Genomic DNA, 20,556 nt, shown 5'->3' with positions numbered 1-20,556 from the left:
TATGCATTTCCTATCTATAACTTATTACCTGCGCAAACGCCTTTCCAACTTTGTAACTGTATCTGCTTCCACCACCCTCTGTGTGAAAAACGTACGCTCAGGTCTGCTTTAAATTTATCTCCTCTCACCTTAATCCTAGTTCTAGACTCCAGGGCAAACGAATCTGACTCTGCATCGTATGTATGTCTCTCATAGTTAGATAGAGAACTATAATGTCAGCCTTCCGCCTCGAACGTTCCAGAGAGAGTAATCCGAGCTAATCCACTCTCTCATTACAACTGCAGCCCTCTAGTTCAGGCAACATCCCGGTGAATTTCTTCCCTCTCTTTATTGCAACCACATAACTTCTGAGGTCTGGTGACCAGAAATGCACACACGGCTTCAAGTGAGGTCTATCCAATCTTTTTACAGCTGCAACATGACTTGGCAACTATTACTCAGTATCTCAGCGTCTGAAGGGAAGCTTGTCTAATACATTGTTCACTACCCATTCTACCTGTATCGCCAGTTAAACTCTGACTTGCACCTCAACGGCTGTATGCATTTAACGCTCCCAACGTCCCTACAATTTATTCTATATGTCCGACCAGAATTTGATCACTCAGAATGCATTACCTCACACTTGTCTTATTAAATTCCATCTGCAACCCTTCGCCCAGTTTTGCAGGCGTGATCTTTGTCCCACTGTACCTTAAGTAATAGACTCCTCTAACCACTACGTCACCAATGTTTGTGTCTCAGCAAACTTACTAATCAAACCAACCACATTCTCATCCAAATTCACTCGTCAATTCAAGTGATGCTTGCGAAAAGGAAAACAAAGTGCACAGAACAAGACAGATGAAGAGGGCAAGAAGGAGATAAAACAGTGGAAACTATGGAAGTGTTTGAGTGCTGGCAGGGAAATTTGACTCGAAGGTTATCACAAACATAGAAAGAGGGAGCGTTGGAAAATACGAAGACACAGGTTAACAGTTACCTCAATGTACAATCTACTTCTCCAACATGGAATGATAATTAAAAAAAAACTGCAGATGCTGAATAATCTGAAATACAAATGGAAAATTCCAAAAGCACCCAGCATATCAGTAAACATCTGTTGGAAGAGAAGCAGAGTTAACGTTTTAAGTCGAAGACAATTCATCAATAGTGGATAGATGAGAATACAAATTCGATTTAACTTAAAGGGACTAGGGCTAGTATTGGAGTGGGGTGGAGGACGGATAGTACAGAGGGATAGGTGAGTCCAAGTTTGCCCGCTTGACACACTGTTCATTTAACCGTAGATTAATCAGCGATCTTTGACAAGGATTGCAAACGTGTGCAATCGACTTTTGTTCCGGACATGACTAAGCCTCTGTGTGAGACATTAATCAGAAGCAAATTGAAGCGACGGCGTCTGCTGACAGAGCAACTCCACCACCAACCTAACGTCAGGGGGATGTGGGAGGGGCTTTCACATCGGGCTCAGAGATCCGAAGCAGAACCAGAACCATCAAGTGCCCAGTTAAACTGCTCGCCTGCTCGCACAACACGCAGCCAGTGGTCCGTAAACAGAACAGCCCATCATTAATCTCCGGAACACCGCCCACTGGAAACCAACACAGCCCGCTAACGTGTCGTAGCCCAGCTCTGAGGGAAAGTCGGCTAGAACACTCTCGAGCCACGAGTTCCAGCATGGAGAGCGCTGTGGAAAAAACACTGTGGGTTGGGGATTTATTACAGATTGCCAGAGAAGGAGAAAAGGTGAGAATATAGAGTTAAATATGTTGGGACATAAAATCGCACGATGGCACAGGGAGCAGAGAGAGAGGTGACACATACTCCATACAATGCAATCACAGAGCAAAACTGTCATTTATTAATTACAAGTGTTGCATTACATCAGGGCAACGCAGTGCAGTTCACAACCAATTAAGTGCAACTGATTTGCGGGGTGTTGTGGTAACGACAGCGAGAAGGCGACTGAAAGAGAAACTTTACAATGACCAAATAATGTGAGAATAATGTTCATTTGGAATAATTAGTCACTCAGCGACTCCCTGAACCGGCTAGACAACTGGCCGGCTGTCGGTCGTACCCGGCATAGCAGAGAGAGCGTCAGAGTGACATCACATCCAACGACTGATGAAATAATCTGTGAATATTGTTGCGCAACATGAAGCGATCCAGACCATGAATTCTGCACTTTGTCCACGTCTGTTCGGCAGTTCATTAATCTTTGTGCACGACACCTCCAATCATTTGTTGAAACAGTTCTCAAAACTGGTTCACATTCTCATTTACTTAGATAGAACACAACGTATGCACTGACTAGGAGATCAGTTGTGAAGGGCACAACCGGATTCGTGTGTCGACAGGGTACCGCTGTAAGTGCTGAATGACTTATGCCGACGCTGCCTCACTGCGGTCCCTCGTTGGAGTGGGGGACACGATCACGCTGAGATTACCAGAATTCTATTGAAAGGGGACTAATTTCTGGGGAATTACCGACCCTTTAAATTAAATAATAACTGATCTTAATTAGATTTATCACATGCTGTATTTATTTATCTATTTTCCAATGAATTTCATATTGTTATTTTTTTTTAAAAATCCTTCTTTGCCTGAAATCAATCAAAATAAGTGCAATACGTTTAAATATCGTTGGATAGGAATAAACAATTGAAATTACTTTTATCGCTAAGTTAATATTTTATTTACTGCTTTGTAAAGCGACTGTATTAGAAGTACCACTCACTAAAGTTTGGTTATATTCACATCTATTCAAAAAGACCCCCGGTTTTGATAAAATATGGAGATCCAGCCCTGCGAGTGCCTTCAATGGTAGGGTGTGGAGTCATACAACACAGAAACGGGCCTCTCGGCCCACTGAGTCCGAGCTGAGCATCGAACACCCACTTTCACTAATCCTAGTTTTCTCTTCCTTCATTCCCAACGACTCGCCGCCACAAATTCCAGCGTTGAGCTGCGCACTAGGCGCAATGGAGAGTGGCCAATTAAGATACCAACATGCAAAACTTTGCGACGTGGAACGGAAATTGGAGCATCCGGGGGAACACACTTAGTCGCAAGAAGGACATACCAAGCAATGTATTTCCAGAGCTGTTTGACAAGAGCGCACGCACACACACACACACACACACACACACACACACACACACACACACACACACACACACACACACACACGCACACACATATTATTCCATTGTGTTGCGGTGACTCACATTTGCTGCTGTGATGGATTTTGGACTACACTTTACACGAAGAATCCATCTGCCCTGTCAGCTGGTGATTATAGTTCATAACAGGTTTATATGAAGGCCAGGAGAGATCTCCACGTGCTGTAAACATACTTATTGCTCAAATACCACATGTGATAGTGAAAATGTGTTGAATTCAATGCAATGTCATCCTTTCACATTTTAAAAACCACAATGGAAATGCAGACAGATAAGACCAGTGGGATACTTTGTTTCAGCAAAATTTACCCTTCAGCATAAAAGCTCAATCAATTCAAGTCAATTTTAATGTGAACTACATCCAATGTTCTTGCAGAAATCCTTTGATTATGTATCAGGCAGAGTTACACATAATCCTGAAGAAAACAGTGGGTGAAAGGCTGCACGAAGAACATAGAAATGGGGAGTTGAAATTACAGTCAGATCAGCCCATGATCTGGGTGAGTAACAGGACAAGGTCGAGGAGGCAAGTGGCCGATTCCTGCTGTTAATGTATTTGTTTGTATGTATGTTCCCATGACCTCTTGCACCGAACCACTCAGGAAGATCGGATGCTCACACGAAATTGGTATATTGTTTAAAATCACTTTACTAGCTTGGTAATTCTGGTAAATGGATATTGAAACACCTGGAGCAGCTCCTGTCTGAACTTACTCTGGGTCCAGGTGTAAATGGCCGTGTTTGTGCAGGTGTTCAGCGGATGAAGCATAATCCCGGTCTGTTCAAATGTTGACAACAGGTTGATCCAGGTACTGCGCATAAAGACTTTCAAAGTTCCATAGCAAATAAAATGTGCAACAGTTGTGGCCCACAGCAGGATGAACCTACTGGAGATTTCAAAGAGTAAAATGATAGACAGTTTGCGGTTCCCCACCTCGGGATCCTTCTCTTTCTCCCCATTGCTGAGGCCGAGGCTTCTGAGGATCCGACGAGCCACGAAAATGCATTTGGCTGTGAGCGCGTCAAAGAGCAAAATCAAACAGAACAGAACCACTGGAGATAACAGCTGCTCTGCCCAAGAAAATAGCAGCCATTCAACTTGTCTATAAAATTCTACCCTATTAAGGCAGTCCGTGAAAGACAGATATCAACTCCATGATGACGATCGTATTCGTAGAGCTGGGTAACATTCTTCAAAGTGAGCGCATTTGGCATCGATATAACCACCATTACGTTACTCTCAGTGCATATTTATTTTTCAAATTCTGAGTGCAAATGGCCACAAAGGATCAAAGGTAGAAGCTACCGTGCATCAAAGACAACAGTCTTCGGCAGGGGAGACAGGAAGACAATGAATCTGCACACAGGAGTGTAGAACAGGGAAGAGTCCCACCAATACTCCATGTTTCAATCTGATCTTCTTACCTGTTTCAAGAAGACCACGATCATCCCGGTACCGAAGGAAAAAAACAAGGTAACATGCCTTAATGACTGCCGACCAGTGACTCTGACATCTACCATCATAAAGTGCTTGGAGAGGCTGGTCATGGTACGCCTTAACTCTAGTCTCCCGGAAAACATCGACACCTGCACCTCCCCGACCGCCGAAACAGGTCTACAGTAGACGCTATCTCCCTGGACCTACACTTATCTCTGGAGCCTCTGGACAGTGAAGGCACCTACGTTGGACTATTGTTTATTGACTGCAGCTCCGCCTTCAATACTATAATTCCAAACAAACTCATCACCAAATTACGAGACCTGGGACTCAACACCTCCCTCTGCAACTAGATCCTTGACTTTCTGACCAAAGACTGAAAGCAGCAACACCTCCAGCACGATTAATCTCAACACTGGTGCCCCACAAGGCTGCGACCTCAGCCTTCTACTCTACTCCCTATTATATTCATGACTGTGTAGCCAGCTTCTGCTCTATTTCCATCTACAAGTTTGCAGATGATGCCACCCTCGTAGGCCGTATCTCAAATAATGGAGGACAGGAAGTAGATTGAGAGCTGAGTAACATGGTGTCATGACAACAATCTTTCCTTCAATATCAGCAAAACAAAAGAGCTGGTAATTGACTTCAGGAAAGGGGGTGGTTTGCATGAACCTGTCTAAGTCAATCGTGCTGAGGTCGAGAAGGTTGTGAGCTTCAAGACCTTGAGAGTGAACATCACCAATAGCTTGTCCCGGTCCAACCACGTTGACGCCACGGCCAAGAAGTTCACCAGCGCCTATCTTCCTCAGGAGGCTGAATAAATTTGGCATGTCCCCTTTGACACTCAACGGTTTTTTATCGATGCACCATAGAAAGCATCCTATCTGGATGCATAACGGCTTGGCATGCCAATTGCTCTGCCCACGACGGCAAGAAACTGCAGAGAGTTGTGGATACAGCCCAGCGCATCAAGGACACCGGCCTCCTGTCCTTGGACTCAATCTGTACCTCTCGCTGCCCTGGTAAAGCAGCCAGCATAATCAAAGACCCCACCCACACGGGTCATTCTCTCAACATGACGTCAAGGAATAGGATTCGATGAAACGCTCCGGTTACAACCAGATGCTTCACAGATCAGCCGTACATAGAAGTGAAGAAAAGGCAGATGGGATTCAAGCACCGCTCGACGCATGAACACATCTCCACAACACATATCTGTTCTACAGAAAATAACCTCTCGATCCGCAGGGAAACCGGTCCGAGCATTTAACCTGGTGGCTCTGTTTCACGTAACTTCTCTCCAAACTCTCCATAGCCTTCCTTGATCATGCACTCCGTTAATTCAGGATATCTGTATATCCCCGCTGACTGTGTGGGATTTACTCCGGATGTTCCGTTGTGCTCCCTCAGACGTGTCGGTTGGAAAGTCCATGGGTGACTGTAATTTAAACCGCACTGTGGGTTGAGTACAAGGAGAATCAGGGAAGTTGATGAGCACGTGGGAAAAGTAGTATGCCAGGAACTAAATGTGTGTGCAACAAAACAGGATGCTTTGGCATTTGCCATTAGGTCCCTCGCAGTGGGAATGAAATGAGGGACATGTGGTTTCCTCTCGACTTTCTTTCTCTGGTGCATCTTTCAGATTGTGTGCCATTATCCTGTTTGAGCGTGCAGCTCTCTTTCTCTCTCCCTCACTCTCGCTCTTTATCTCACACACCTACACACACACAAACACACGCACACTCACACAGACGCACAAACAAACACAAAACTGCCCATGTCTCACTTGTTTTAGTCAGAAGGAGATCAAGCTGTCTCACAGGACGAATGAACAGGAATCTCACTGTCTCTGCTCAACCGGACATATCTATATGTTTCCATGGTCGATTGCAGAGCAAAATGTAAACCATGATGATGCTGGAGGAACTCAGCAAGCTAGGCAACATCGGTGGAGATTCGGGTCAGAACCCTACTTCAGTACTCGTCAACGTTTCTGGTCAGGACCCTTCTTCAAGACAATTACAGAGCGAAGATCTCCCTGCACAACTGGAGACAAGAGTCCCATCACGTCTTCGAGCACACTCTGTGTACGTTCATCGAGCCGTTTTATTGCTGCACTGAAAATTAAGGTCTTGATTTCTTTCGACTTGAAGCCCTGTACACATCAGCGTCAGACGTTACTGTTTGAATGCTCTGAAATAAGAACAAGCCTACAGCTGGGGGATGGAGGAAGATTGAATGGCTCGGATCGGTTTTGCCCAGGAAGTGACGTTGCTCTCACGCCTTCCACCTGATCTCCCTCAGGGGTCTGAGACAGAAGAAGTCCTGGCTGTCGGGAAAAGCAAAATGCGTTACCTTACACACCCTGCTTTGTTCGTGACGTTCCTCTTTGGTAAGAAGGTTAAAGATTTTAAAATTGCTTTATTTCATCAAAGACCGATTTGCAAATCAACAGGTTGCGCTCATGTTGTGCAGCCTCCATGATCGACTCTATCTTTTGGAGCGAAAATAGACAAAGATAAAGGAAGAGAGGAAATGGAAAAGAACTGCTCCGTCACAACAAAGAAAATCTGCGACGTTCTGGGCATCAGCTAATCTCCATCTGTTTTACAGGGAAGCGAAACTCCAGGAAACCTTTGATATTGTGAGGTTCTCGTTCTGAATATTCACTCTGAATATGGAGAAAATGTTTCCATCTGTGTGGAATTTACTTACGGTGTGCAGGAGCATCAGATCGCTGGTGCTTGATTTATTCAGCGGGGGTTCTCTTCGGGTGTATTATTAGAAGGTGATTAGAATCTCGGTATCAGATGAAGTAGTTGCGGTGAATTCTAAATGTTCATGGGAAAGTCTGATGTGCCTGAGGGAGAAAGTAACGAGGGATAACACGATAGAGTGCAGTGAAACAGTGTGGATGATGCTGGTGTGAGACAGACACAAATGGCTGACTGGGATACCCAAGGCTCAATCAGATTCTCTCCTGGGATATTCGATTTATTTTTACGTTACATTAATTGCGCCCTGACCCGAACAATTGCGTCTAGTTATGCATTAAGTTTGCCTTTCCTCTCTCTTTAAGCAGGCCTCAGCAATGCCGATTCTGTAACACAACGGGAGTCCTCGCTCACACGGACTGAGTGGGAGGACGTCTCCTTGACCTGTACCTACCCCAAGGATGCTTATTATTTGTCTTGGTACTGCCAATATCCAGGAGGACAGCCTGAGCTGGCGGTTACGAAGGGCATTCACGGCAGTTATGAAGATAAGGCGAGCTTTGCTGAAATCCGGTTTTCTCACACAGTTAGCAAGCCTTTCAAAGAATACGAATTAACCATCAAGGGATTGCAGCTGTCTGACACGGCGGTGTATTACTGTGCACAGTTTCTCACAGTGCGAGGATCGGGCTGAAGCACTGCACAAAAACTGCCGAACGCGTCTAGGGCACAATTCTTCTCTGTTGCAGGCTGTTTATAAAAGCGGTTCAGACAGATACACTGAAACACACAGAATGTGTGAGCAGAGCCCAAGCGGAAACCACAGAGATAACAGTTAGAAGGGACCTCCTACTCCACAGGGAATGCTTGATGGTTAAAGAGATTACTCACCGTTTATATATCGTTGGAACCTCTCTTGTCCAGTTAAGAATAAATTAAGTCACAGATAATTGCAGCCGATTCTAACCGGGAATCATGGATTCAGATGACGTTCAGGATAATCTGTTAAACTAAGGGTGTTTTACGTTATTACTCCTCCGTGTTTACAGAGTGAAGTCGGATGGATTACAGCCGACACTGCAGCATTCAGACCTAAATGGGGAGTCGGTGGTTGATGCCAAGTTCAACACTAATTGGTTCTCTCTGATTGTTCTTGGAGTAAGTAGGTTCTGGGAGTAATTAAATGTCAAACACGTGAGTTCCCTATTAACTATGGATCAAGGCAAGGATCTATGACATCCTTCCCCAATGCATGTGAGTGAGACACAGGGCAATTTATGACAATCTCATATGTACGCTCTCTTTTGTTTCTCTTAGGTATTTCTAGTTGGTGACAGGAAAAGGCAAATTGAACAAGTACTTTCCCTGTTAATAAAGCAGAAGACTAATACAGCATTGAGCATTAGTTCCGGCTACACTTTCGGGACGAATTCCTTCCGAAGGAGAACGTTCATATAATGTTGATGAGGTTGCTTCCAGTGGTTATCTGATGACTATAGGTTGGATAGCATGCAGCTATACTCGATGGAGTACAGAAGCATGCACAGTATTCATATTGAAACATACAAGATTCAGCCAAGGACGCCCGGGCACACACTGAAGTAATGTTTACCATCATGGATATTCCTAGATTTAAGTGGTGTAGCTTGCTAAAAAGGGGACGCCCAGTAAAGAGGCAGTCGAGGAGAAAATTCTTCTTTCGGAGAGATGTAATATTTTAATTCTCTAACCAAGAGAAATGCGCAATTAACCCGTTAAATCTATTCAGTGCTTCGATAGACCGTTTCAGGAGATGGATGAGTGTTTTTACATTACCTTAGACTCAATTGCACTTCCCCTTCTTTAAAAATTAAGGGAGGAAAAAGATCAATTGAGTCTAAGACAATGTTAACATTGATCTAATGGGAAAAAATGAACAGTCACAAAGGGATGAGTAACACATGGCTCCTCTTATTTCCTTCCTTCGTCTGCAGTTAAGAGGCAAAGCCAAACATCGGGAATGGCAGAGTACATATGTTCCATTACAGGACAGACAGGCAGAGGTGAGCAGAACATGTGGCGACCGTTACAACGTTTCCATTGCTCAGCAAGGGTGGTCCTGAGAAGATTTCACAGTTAATGATTTAGGAAGTCATAATCAGGTCAACAGGAGACGGCAAAGCAGAAATATTGAAGCGATTAAGACCGTTCCTTTCTAGTGCCTGTCATTCACTTGTTATTTGCTTCTGTCGCTCTGCAGCGCTACAATTCTCATGCTGTGGCGGACATCATGTGTTACCCAAAGAATAAAGGAGGCAGCTAGAAACTGATAGGACGCGAGTTTGCAATTTATCATTCCCAGAACTGAACATTTACCTGCACAGTCCAAGGCCACTCCCATCACACTACGCTGTGCTCCTCTCAGAACCAGCTCACAATACTAGTACAGTTGAGAATAAAGTACCGATTACGATCGGACACAATTATAACACAGATTAATTTCTTCGTTCCTCGTTATTGTTATTGAAACATAAAGCAGACATTTTATTACATCATTGCCACCATTTGAAGCATTAGCCAATTGGATCCAAGGGCTGTTTAAATATATTGTTTAACTGCTGTCTGAACTCAGTTTCTGACCCCACGTAAATGCATGAGTTGTTGCAGGAACTGAGAAGCTCCCGCAAGTATCTACTGTCTTCGAAGATAAACTTTGGGTTACTGGAATTGGAACCGTTGACAAAGTTATTGGTTGCAAATTGCACAAGTAGAATATTCACAACATACGTCAACTGCAGTGGAGGAAACGGCCCCAGATCCGCATGCGCAAGATGATGGATGGACTTTCGCCTGCTCTGCATCTCTGGTTCACGCTTGTTTGTCTTCATTGCTATCAGTCTCCAGGATGGCTCTGACGTCAGAATATTGAGCAGCAAATTTGACACGAACTGGAGACACAGGTTCGCCGTATTGTTCAGACAATCATAAGCTCTCCGTGTAACTGAAGTCTAATTGACTAATTATATGCGGTAGTACCATGGCACGTTATCAATAGTGGACAGAGGTACATACATAACGTAAAGAGGGACAACGTTCAAACACCCAACTTGGCAGACATTTCATAAATGAACAGCCTGGGATTTCTTGGTACAACATCTGAGATTTAGCCTTTGGCGAAAAATGTCGATGACCGATCTAAGGAGTCAGCGAGCGCTATCCAGACAGAAACGTCTTTGGAAGCCCTGGCGAGAACAACAAGTCTACAGGGCGGACTGGCGTAGAGCAAACCGACAGGGAAATAAATGGACCGAAGTCGACTTAATGTCACAAAGGTAATGATAACCAGGAAATTCGCTACCGCCATGAACACCAGGCAACACTTGATAGATTTCATGAGGCCGGGACTACCTTGGGAGAGTATCACAATCGTCAGAAAAGTTGCTGTCAGATAGAGGGAGAGATCAGACATCTAAGAATCAGTAGTTACAGTACCGCACATTCACTGGGAGGCTCGGAGCAAATTCGTGATTTGAGTAGTTTATTCAACATTTGTGGATCACAAGTTCAAATTATCCCAATTATTATGACCGGTTTATTAGTATTGAACTTTTACGTTCCATATTGCACTGTATCTATTACGCTGGTTCTTACTACACCAGGTCAATTTCCTGTTTGGACGAAAGATAAATAATCTGAAGCATTAACTCTCCTTCACACTGTAAAGATGCTCCCTGATCTAATGGCTCTTTATTTCCCTTTCTGTTCCAGTGTATACTTTCAGTATTCACGGCATTCTTCCATTATATCATGGTTTATATTGACGTGCACAGCATTACATCAGCCCCTACTTCTGTAATATTGTATTAACCGTGTCCATACCGTGTGAATTTGCTGTTTTAAATGAAATTATTCCAGCGTACAATAGACACAATCATATTATTTTGCTCCTGTTCAGACTTGCTGCGGTCACTGCTGAAATACCTCCGATCCTTCCTAAACCAGGTCCAAACTCTGTTCGTATTAGAGCAGCGACTCTGAAACTGGGCTCAGTAACTGCTCTAATAACGTTCGTACGTTTTACTCAGTGATCACCTTGCAGTGGGCGCTAATTTGTTATCGGCAGCTGCTAAAGTAATGTAATTTCCGTGGCAGTAGGCCCAAACTTGTATCTTTATTGTGGCCTAATTTCGTACAGACCGTTCCCACAAGACCAGGTGCGATATTGTTTATTTCACACGCGGTCATCAGGTCAACACATGAGGTGAAGCCAAAATAACCACAGATTACTCAGAAATCACAATAATTATTTCTTTAATGTGAATTGATTATAATTTCACAGATATTAGCACTCGTAGTATGATGCCTGTTCCTGTACATTAAACTCGTTGACTGCCTCCAGAAAAGTATGCCGCTAAGCGGATGTGCTCCCATGTCAGTGCCTCAGCCAAGGAAAGCGCCCACTGGAATGTAACAACGTCATTTCCTGCAGAACACTAATCGGAAATAAGGTGTCGTTCTTGCTTTGGTTCGTTAGTTCTGGGTCCCTACCCCAGGCATAGGCGTGTAGTAATTGCATGGAATTCAGTCGGCAAATTTGCAGATTAATATCGAAAGTCTCAGAAAGAAAATAAAGACTTGAACGCAATTGTCAAAGACCTGAGATACGGTTTGATATCCAGACAGATATATGAATTTGTCGCGAGGCAATTTGGTCAGAGGGAGCTTTTACCCCTCGTTGGCCCGGGAAAACCATTTGATCTTCAGCTGACCCGAGAGTCTGCGCCGTCACCAGTTACGACAAGAGGAAAGGTGAAAACACAGAATTGCTGTGAACAGTCAGTGAGTCTGGCAGCTCGTATGGAAAAAGAACATTTAACATTTCTCGTTTAGTATTCACTGGGGCTTCGCTGCCTTCTGGTGCAATAGTTTTTTTTTCTTCCCTGAAATGGTACATGTAACTCAGGGCTAACTTCATGTCCCAACAAAACCTACACGCAAAATCGCAACGGCACCCAACTAATTAATAACCAAGGTATTCAGAAAAACACCCGAATCATTGACCACAGGTGAATTATCGCGCCGGTCACAGTTTGCTTGCTTCTGCATTTCTACATCAGATCTAATGTCCCTGTAATGTGCAAGAATTCCACTTTAGAGATGAGTAAGTACTCGTACTAAATCCGTTGCTCTGCCATCGCTCCGTTTCTCTCCCACTCTCTCCGCTCGCAGTCGCTGGTTTAGTTAGCAAGCGCAGTTTGATCACAGGCAACCACCAGCGACACCACCTTCGTTCACCGCTGAGCGGCGCTGCGCAATTCACATCCACACACACGGTCTTTGACCCGTCTTGTTCTGACGCTTGCGGCCACTCGTCCACATTTCGTTTGCTGCTCTCGGTCTGAGCGCCTTTTCTTCCCTGGCTCATTGGGCTGTTAGTACCGAGAGCTGCCGCTTGTGATTGGTTGGCTCAGCAGGGCATTGGGTCAGGGTATTTGTACTTCTGCTCCGCCAGGGCGTTTCCACGCTGTCGTCGTGGAAGTACAGACTCGGAGAGCTCCATCATCAAGAAAGACTTCGTGCCGCTACTCATTACTGTGTCACTTCTCGAGGAGAAGTTTCTTCCAAGTAATATCCCAGACTTCTCGAGATTTCTGTAACCCCGTTATTTCTATTGAAAGAATCATGATATTGGAGAGAGTGATCGCGTCTGATCTATTGTTTCTTTTTATGTTAGACTGGAGCCTGCAAGACACAGCAGAACAGTCGGTCGGTGAAATAACGTTCGAAGAGGAAGCTAATATTACACTGAACTGCACTTTGAAAACAAACAATCCATTTCCAAACGTTTTATGGTTCAAATTGCGCCTCGGGCGGCTCCAACATTTCTTGATTCGGATCAACGCAGGCTCACTGTCCAGAAATAGCGACCTAACCGACCGATTTTATTCCACCTACGACAGAAAACCCAAATATACTGTGCTAACATGTCACAAGGCCGTAATCGCCGACTCCACTGTATACCTCTGCGCCATGAACCCCATACTGCAGCAGAAACTCACCGAAGCGGAACAAAAATCCACCCTTAGTGATTCGCGGGAGTTCGTTGGAGTGTGCACTCACCCAAGGGAATATAAAGACTGAAAATAAAGAAAGGTGAAATAAAACAGAAATTATGTGAAACACTGAGGAAATCAGGCCACAACTGTGTGAAGAGTCTGTTGTTGGTAAATGATTGTTGGTCGCATTCCAAGTACTTTCTTCCTCCCCCACCCGAAACAAAACAAATAACAGAAGCATTCTGCAGTCGACGTAACATTTTTTAAAAAAAGATGGAGTTGTCGTTTCGTGTTGAAGAAGCTTCATCAGTTCTGCTGCAGCGAGTGGTAGCGGGACGCAGCGCCACACAGTGGCCGAGCTGAATGTGCCTCATTGTATTAAATGAAGGGAACAATTATCTCTGTGTTTGTTTCCGTGTTCTAATCAAGGACACAATTCAAAGTTGCTCAGTGATCTGTTACTTCATGCACTCATCTTTACATCAACTTGAATGTCAGACTGGAGCCGCTCTGTTCTGTTCAATCATCCATGTCTTTCTGACACAGTGAGGTTTCTTGCGGCATTGCGGCTAGTGGAATAATCTTTATGGTCACCTGGCTGGATTTCATTCCATACCGAACGTGTAAGTTTGTACGGAATTCCTGCTAAAGGTGTTTTACGTTTCCACAGAACGCAAAGCTGCTGCCTTACAATCCAGTAACCCGGAGAGAAATCCTGAACTCCCTTCTCTCAGTCGCCGCGTGGATTCCTTCAGGAAGTTCGGATTTCCTCGCACATAGAAAACACGCCTGAGTTGGCAGTTTATTGTATCGGTTAATTGCACCCCGTGCGTAGGTGGAAGGTACAAACTGGAACATATGGATATGATGAAAATTAATCCTCTGTTAATTTTATGTTTCCTCTCAGTTTACAATGGAAGACTTCCTCTCTTTTCACTTTTACTTCGTTTGTATAATCATCTGCATTCCATTTCCCGGTTGGATTCTCAATCCTTCTAGCGATGGGAGCAGGATCTATCACTTCTCTCTCTCTCTCTCTCTCTCTCTCTCTTGTTCTCTCTCTCTCCCGCTCTCTGTGTACGTATATATAGATATTGACTTACTCTCTGTCTGTCTCTGTCAGATGCCATAACAAGAGGTAAAACGAGAAGAAGTACTCTGCATACTCTAGTTATCCAGATAACTGAAAACCCCTCTCCCTAACATCATTTCAGAGTATATCATGTATATCTTGCCTTCAGGCTTTGCATGGATCCCAACGTGCAGAGCTGAGAATTGGTCTTGATGGCCGGTGCTCACTTGTTTATACGGCCTCTTACTTGCCCTCCAAATTTCAGCCCTGTCATTCGTCAACGATGAACGTCATCTGTAACACGTGAAGCCATTTCAGCAGTTTGTCTGTATTATTTTGAAATTCATGACCATCCTCTTCCCAATTTCCCACAACCCTCTTTGGCGTTTTTCACATTTTTGGTAACTGAGCACTGCCAGCTCAATTCATCACATGAATACGTATTCAGAAAGACAGTGGATGTTGTCCGTCCTTTGGATAACGCCACTGTGCCATCCTAGGGACTCCGAAAAGGAATCATCTATTCTCCGCAGTGTGTTTTTTTCTCGCATCTAAGTTGTCCTTCCCCGTCAATACCAATTGCTTTACTTCTGCAACTGCAGTTATGTTATCGAAAGGTGCCGGGAAGTTCCTGCACTCAGAAAAATCAGTGGAAAACATTTCAGTTACTTGGACATTACCCTCCTTTTACTTAATCTGCATTCATTATTGGTCTTCTTAAAATAGACTTGCATTGAAACTGCAGAGTCTCAAATGACCCCATTAATTACCGTAAAACTACAAACGACTGGCCTGGTTTATTTGCTCGGAAAATTGTCACAAACGGCTATGGTGGTCGAAGCTAATTACCACTCTAGAGATTCCGTCACGTATAAATATATGCATGACTTCCCTATTTCGGATGTTACACTCACCTACCCAGAGTTGTCGCGGAGAATGCACGCGCCTGGAAAAGGAGTGGTGTTTGCCGTTTATTATTCTATTCTTGCAGCTTTCGGAGTTCCAGGTAAAGCCTGATACCAGCTGAATAAATGGACAGTCAACCATTGTTTGTGAACATGTTTGTGAAATGTGATCTCACAATGAACACTATTCAGTCACGACACCCAACAGGTGGAAGGTGCCTATTATATTAATGTCTTTATAAAATTCCAACAAGATTTTTTATATCAGTGCGTGGTCTTGTATTTGCAATTCATGCTACATTGTTGACATGAAAGTCGTCGCATGAAATCGGTTGATATATGTTGCGACAGTTCCGCGGAGTACTCTTTTGTCTTGATGTTCAGTCCGACCTTCTATTCGTTTCAACGTGTACCAGTCGGGTAGTAGCGGAGGACACAATTTCAAAATGATTTGCTTGGATTTATGAAGTGTCAACAATTGCCATAAAATGAAGTCTATGTTCGTGGATTTTTCTCCCCGTTTCAGTTTTGTTTGTTTTTCGACAGATGTTTCCTGACTTCAATATACTCAGTATAACTGTATACGCTCTCAAGTTGTGCCGGGTGTCCACCACATCATTGCCTGCTATAATGTATTATACGACTGGGGTTATCAGAGCAGTGTCCTGTATTAGTACATGTGCCCATTCCTTCTCCATATCATTATAGGTTTCTCCTTCCTGAAGAAGTTCACCGTTTACAGGAAATGTGTTTTCTGTTCTTGTGTTTGATGTAGGTCGGTGTGCCACTGCTTCTCTGCAATAACAGCAATGAAGAGAACGCTAACCTCTCCCTCCTATATAGGGTATTGTGTGCGGTTGTGATTCGCAAGGAAGGGTGTGCTGGCTTTGGAGATTGTCCAGAGGAGGTTTGCGAAAATGATCCCAGGGATCAAACGGTTAACTTGTGAGGAGAATTTGATTGTTCTGTGCCTGTACTCGCTGGAATTCAGAAGGATGAGGGGGGATCTCATTGAAACCCACCGAGTATTGAAAGGCCTGAATAGAGTGGATGTGGAGAGGATGCTTCCAGTAGTGGGAGAATCAAGGATAGGAGGGCACAGCCTCGAAATAAAAGAACGTCCCTTCAGGACAGATATGAGTTGAAATTTCTTCAGCGAGAGGGTTGCAAATTGTGGAACTCATTGTCACAGACAGCCTTGAAGTAATTGCGTATATTTAATGTGGAGCTTAATAGGTTCTTGATTCGTCAGTGTGTCAAAGGTTATATGGATAAGGCAGGAGAATGGGTTTCACAGGGAATAAAAAATCAGCCATGGTCGAATGGCGGAGCAAACTCAATGGGCGGAATAGCCTAATTCTGCTTCGATGGCTCATGGTCTTGTGGTCATTTGACATTCTATAACCCATTTGCGTTTTCCATGGGCATTTAGAAGCATGGACAAAGATCCTTTGAACATTTGATCATGCATACCTGACAAAGTAAAAGCCAACTGATTACTGACGAAATGATCTCTTGTTTTCTCTTACAGCCAATATAGTGACGATTGTGATTCTCTCCAAGGGAGGGTGCGGCCTCTCCAAATGTATCACCCGTTACCTGGTGTTCATGACAGTGTCGGATCTTCTTACCATTATCACCGCTGTGATATTAAGCCAGCTTCGGGCTATTTATTTTCCAGTTAGTTTCCTGTCCACCACTCCGGCTTGCAGTGTTGTTATTGCCCTCAGCTTTGCTTCCATTGACACTTCCGTCTGGTTAACGGTCGCATTCACCTTCGACAGATTCCTTGCCATTTGTTGTCAGCAGCTGAAGCAAAGATATTGCACGGAGAAAACCGCGGCTGTCGTTATAGGGTCAATTCTAGTGTTCGGTTATTTGAAAAATGTCCCATTTTACTTTGAATTCGAACCGATATATATCATTGATAACGTACCCTGGTTTTGCAGCTTAAAAGACGTCATTTATACCTCCGTTGTTTGGAAGGTTTATGAATGGTTGCATCGCATTTTTAACCCATGTCTCCCATTCTTCCTGATTTTGTTCCTTAATGTACTGACGGTAAGACACATTCAAGCGGCCAGTGGAGCCCGCAGGAGGCTCCGGGCCCACAGCAATGGAGACAAGCAGAGCGATCCTGAGATGGAGAGCAGAAGAAAGTCCATCATTCTACTCTTCGCCATCTCGGGCAGTTTTACTCTGCTCTGGCTGACGTCCGTTCTCAATTTTCTGTTTGTGCAAATTACAGCCAATAACTATGCGGACGGTTCAAATTCCAATGACCCAAGGTTTATTTTCCAGGAGAGCGGATACATGTTGCAGCTTCTTAGTTCCTGCACCAATACGTGCATCTATGCAGGAATACAGACTAAATTCAGACAACAGTTGAAGGATGCAGTTAAATACCCTTTCACTCTGGTTGTCAAATGGCTGAAAAGATGGACATAACAGATGCAATCCAATGAGAATAAAGAGGACATATAGGTACAGACTGTAGTCGAACAATGTAAAATCTGCCGGTTTATATTTTGTTGCCAGCTGCAACGTCAATGTGAGTTGCCTCCAAATGAATGAGAAAATGTTTTGTGCTTTTAAGCCTTTGCGGTGTAAAATAAAGCTGAGATATTATATTATATCAAATTCTACCTGCATTGTCTGTCTATTCCTTTTGATTAGGCCGTGTGAGCTTGCCGAACTAATCATCGAGAAATAAAAATGGTTTATTATATTGTATATCATATTCACCATCTTCTGACATGTTTTCTGTTGAAATATACCGTATTGTTGTGTAAAATGTCATTAATCAGAATTATATTGCATTAGAGTCATATTGTTTTCCGTTTTAGATTTTATCTTTATGATAAAACGGAAGTTAAATAGACAGCAAAGGAACATAACGTAAGCCGCATTTAGGAGTTCAGTCAAGTTCGGAAAATAAACTAGGATTTGTTAAAGTGCAAAATGTGCAAATCAGATTGGGATGAATGGGTATAAATCCACAGATTTCGGTAGGCATCAGGGTAAGTAGCTGAGAAGGTTCCCATTCATACGGGATTCCAGCATTCACTGGCCGAGACTCAGAACACGAGAAAAGACGTTATGCTGGAAATATATACAAACCTATCAATAACGACATTAGCGAAAATATTTACACAGTACTGGGTGCCAATCTACAGGGCAAGAAAGTATTCAGAGATGGATTGTAAGAACTTCGCAATTACTGAAGAATTTTAATTATGAGCGACTCTTTTGAGAGCGGTTCCAATGAAACATTCAAATACAGTTATGGTGGACAATGGACTGAAGTGAAAGGATAAATTTTGCTTGATCCCGACGTGACTACACTTGTGTTCTTTCGTCTAAGGCATCGTGTAACGCCGCGTAAACGGTGGAGAGGGTAAGATTCCACCACCTGAAAGGATAGATACAGATATTCTGACCACAGATAGAAATATTTAAGTGAGTACGTGTAAAGCCACAAAGAAGAAAACAATGGGCCGAGTGTTAGAAAGAGCGAGTGTCCCACACAACTTTCTGGATTTCGACATTGATGCCATTGTCCTGATGGATGACCTCTTTATTGTGCCACGAATTCCAATAATTCTATAATGTACATATTCTACGCAGATATTAATGTCAGTGCAGAAGTATCATAGTGTGCGAACCGCCGTCTATGATTGAGGCGGGTTTGCGTTGGATTCCTGTCCGACCGCAGTCGCTGGGCGGTTATATTGTATCTTTGCGAGGACTAAGTTTTTTCGTCAGGGTTGGAGCTCCCTCTGCTGAGCGTTACAGGGAACTTCGGGGTAGGTTTTTGTACAGCGTCTCCCTGCAGTTCTGTGACGGTGTGACGTCCTTGCCACAAAAATACACAGCAGCATCGGAGGCCAGGGCTTTACTGATGGTGAGCTCAGTAATCTTGCCAGTTGCACTGAATGTACATGAGAAACGGTCAGAAGCGCGAGAGTTCCTTCTGAACTTCCCTCCGACAAATCGCACCAGGTTCTGTGGAGGTTGCCCGGGGTGCTGACTGTACCAGTAGACGTAAGTTCGACTGTCGCTCCATTTAAAGGTACAGTTCAGTGTGACACTGCTTTCCTCCTTGACCGTCACTTCAGGAACCGACTGCTCGACTGAAGACTGGAGACTCCGTCCTACGACAAAGGGATACAAGTGTTCACCATGAAACGTGTGATCTCATCCACATGATTAACATTAAGATAAATAATAACATCTGACTGAAGCTGTCGATATAAAGCTTCTTTTCGCTTACCCATCAATGATATAATGGCGAGCACAGGAGCGAGACTATTCCGCATGACGCTCCTCAAGTCTGCAACTATTCACTCCAGGACCGCCTCTTGTCGGAAAATAAAGGCAGACTGCAGCCCCACTGATCCAATCAGGAGCCAACGGAGGCGAGTTCTCCAACACATCAGAGGCGTGGGAGGGGCCGCCGTCGTGTCAGCACTGACTTTGCTTCAGATCTGAAAACGGCGGAAGATGTGTAGCGCTACCCAGCTGCATCCGGAGCTGGGGAGAGTAGGGGACGGTTTTTCAGTGAAGGGAAACAGGGGAGAAGCTGATAAGATACAGTAAGTAAGTGAAAGGAGAAGTAATACAGTTCGAGAAAAGTCAGAGGAAAGGAATAACACCGTAGACGTCCCAAAATAGTGCCAAGTGCATTCTGCAGGGCCTGCCCACGGACCTCCAGCCATTCGTTCTTCCTTCCCGCATTTGCAAGGCCTTTATTTCTGTGGTAAAATCTACAATCGCCATTTCCAAGATAAACACAGAATCTGCTTCCACCGTATTTTTCGGGAAATTTCGTGAACGATTCACAGTGTTAAAACAAAGCTAAATTCAGCTCTCTATATTTAAATCACTTCATTTCACAGCTGCCGGAAAATGCCTGTCCCGTCAGAAGAGATCATTGTACTCACTATTATTTAACAGTTTTATTTATCTTCCTTTAGCTTTACTGTAAGACCGATGCCTAACTTACTTGAGTTATTTCGTATAAGTATAGCCACTCACAACTTGTATCCTTCTGGAGAGGTAGCTTCCTCCAGCGTCCAAGGGCTGACATTATACATACATCCTTCGGCCTTTAGTTTTCACAATACTCCAGCCTTCGCATTACATTCGCGCTGACACACGTGAAGGGACGAGACCTGGTATCATTTGCTCCAACGTCGCTTTCT

The 20,556-nt window shown here is 44.0% G+C and overlaps 1 protein-coding gene and 1 gene segment (V, D, J or C); one reads left to right on the top strand and one right to left on the bottom strand.

The window, feature by feature from the left end:
• The first annotated feature begins 15,275 nt into the window (after window positions 1-15,275).
• Window positions 15,276-17,800, top strand: LOC127576486 (probable G-protein coupled receptor 139). Its single transcript, XM_052026969.1, has 2 exons — window positions 15,276-15,453; window positions 16,884-17,800. Exons 1-2 carry the CDS (start codon window positions 15,276-15,278, stop codon window positions 17,798-17,800), a joined length of 1,095 nt encoding a protein of 364 aa, XP_051882929.1.
• A 1,341-nt stretch (window positions 17,801-19,141) lies between these two features.
• Window positions 19,142-19,671, bottom strand: LOC127576485 (T cell receptor alpha variable 38-2/delta variable 8-like). The segment is given in 2 exon segments: window positions 19,142-19,506; window positions 19,626-19,671. Coding segments are annotated over 2 exon segments (411 nt in total).
• Window positions 19,672-20,556: the final 885 nt, after the last annotated feature.

This window comes from Pristis pectinata, chromosome 12 (genome assembly GCF_009764475.1).
Source record: "Pristis pectinata isolate sPriPec2 chromosome 12, sPriPec2.1.pri, whole genome shotgun sequence".
Taxonomy (NCBI): Eukaryota; Metazoa; Chordata; class Chondrichthyes; order Rhinopristiformes; family Pristidae; genus Pristis; species Pristis pectinata.
This window is presented reverse-complemented; position numbering and strand designations above follow the sequence as displayed.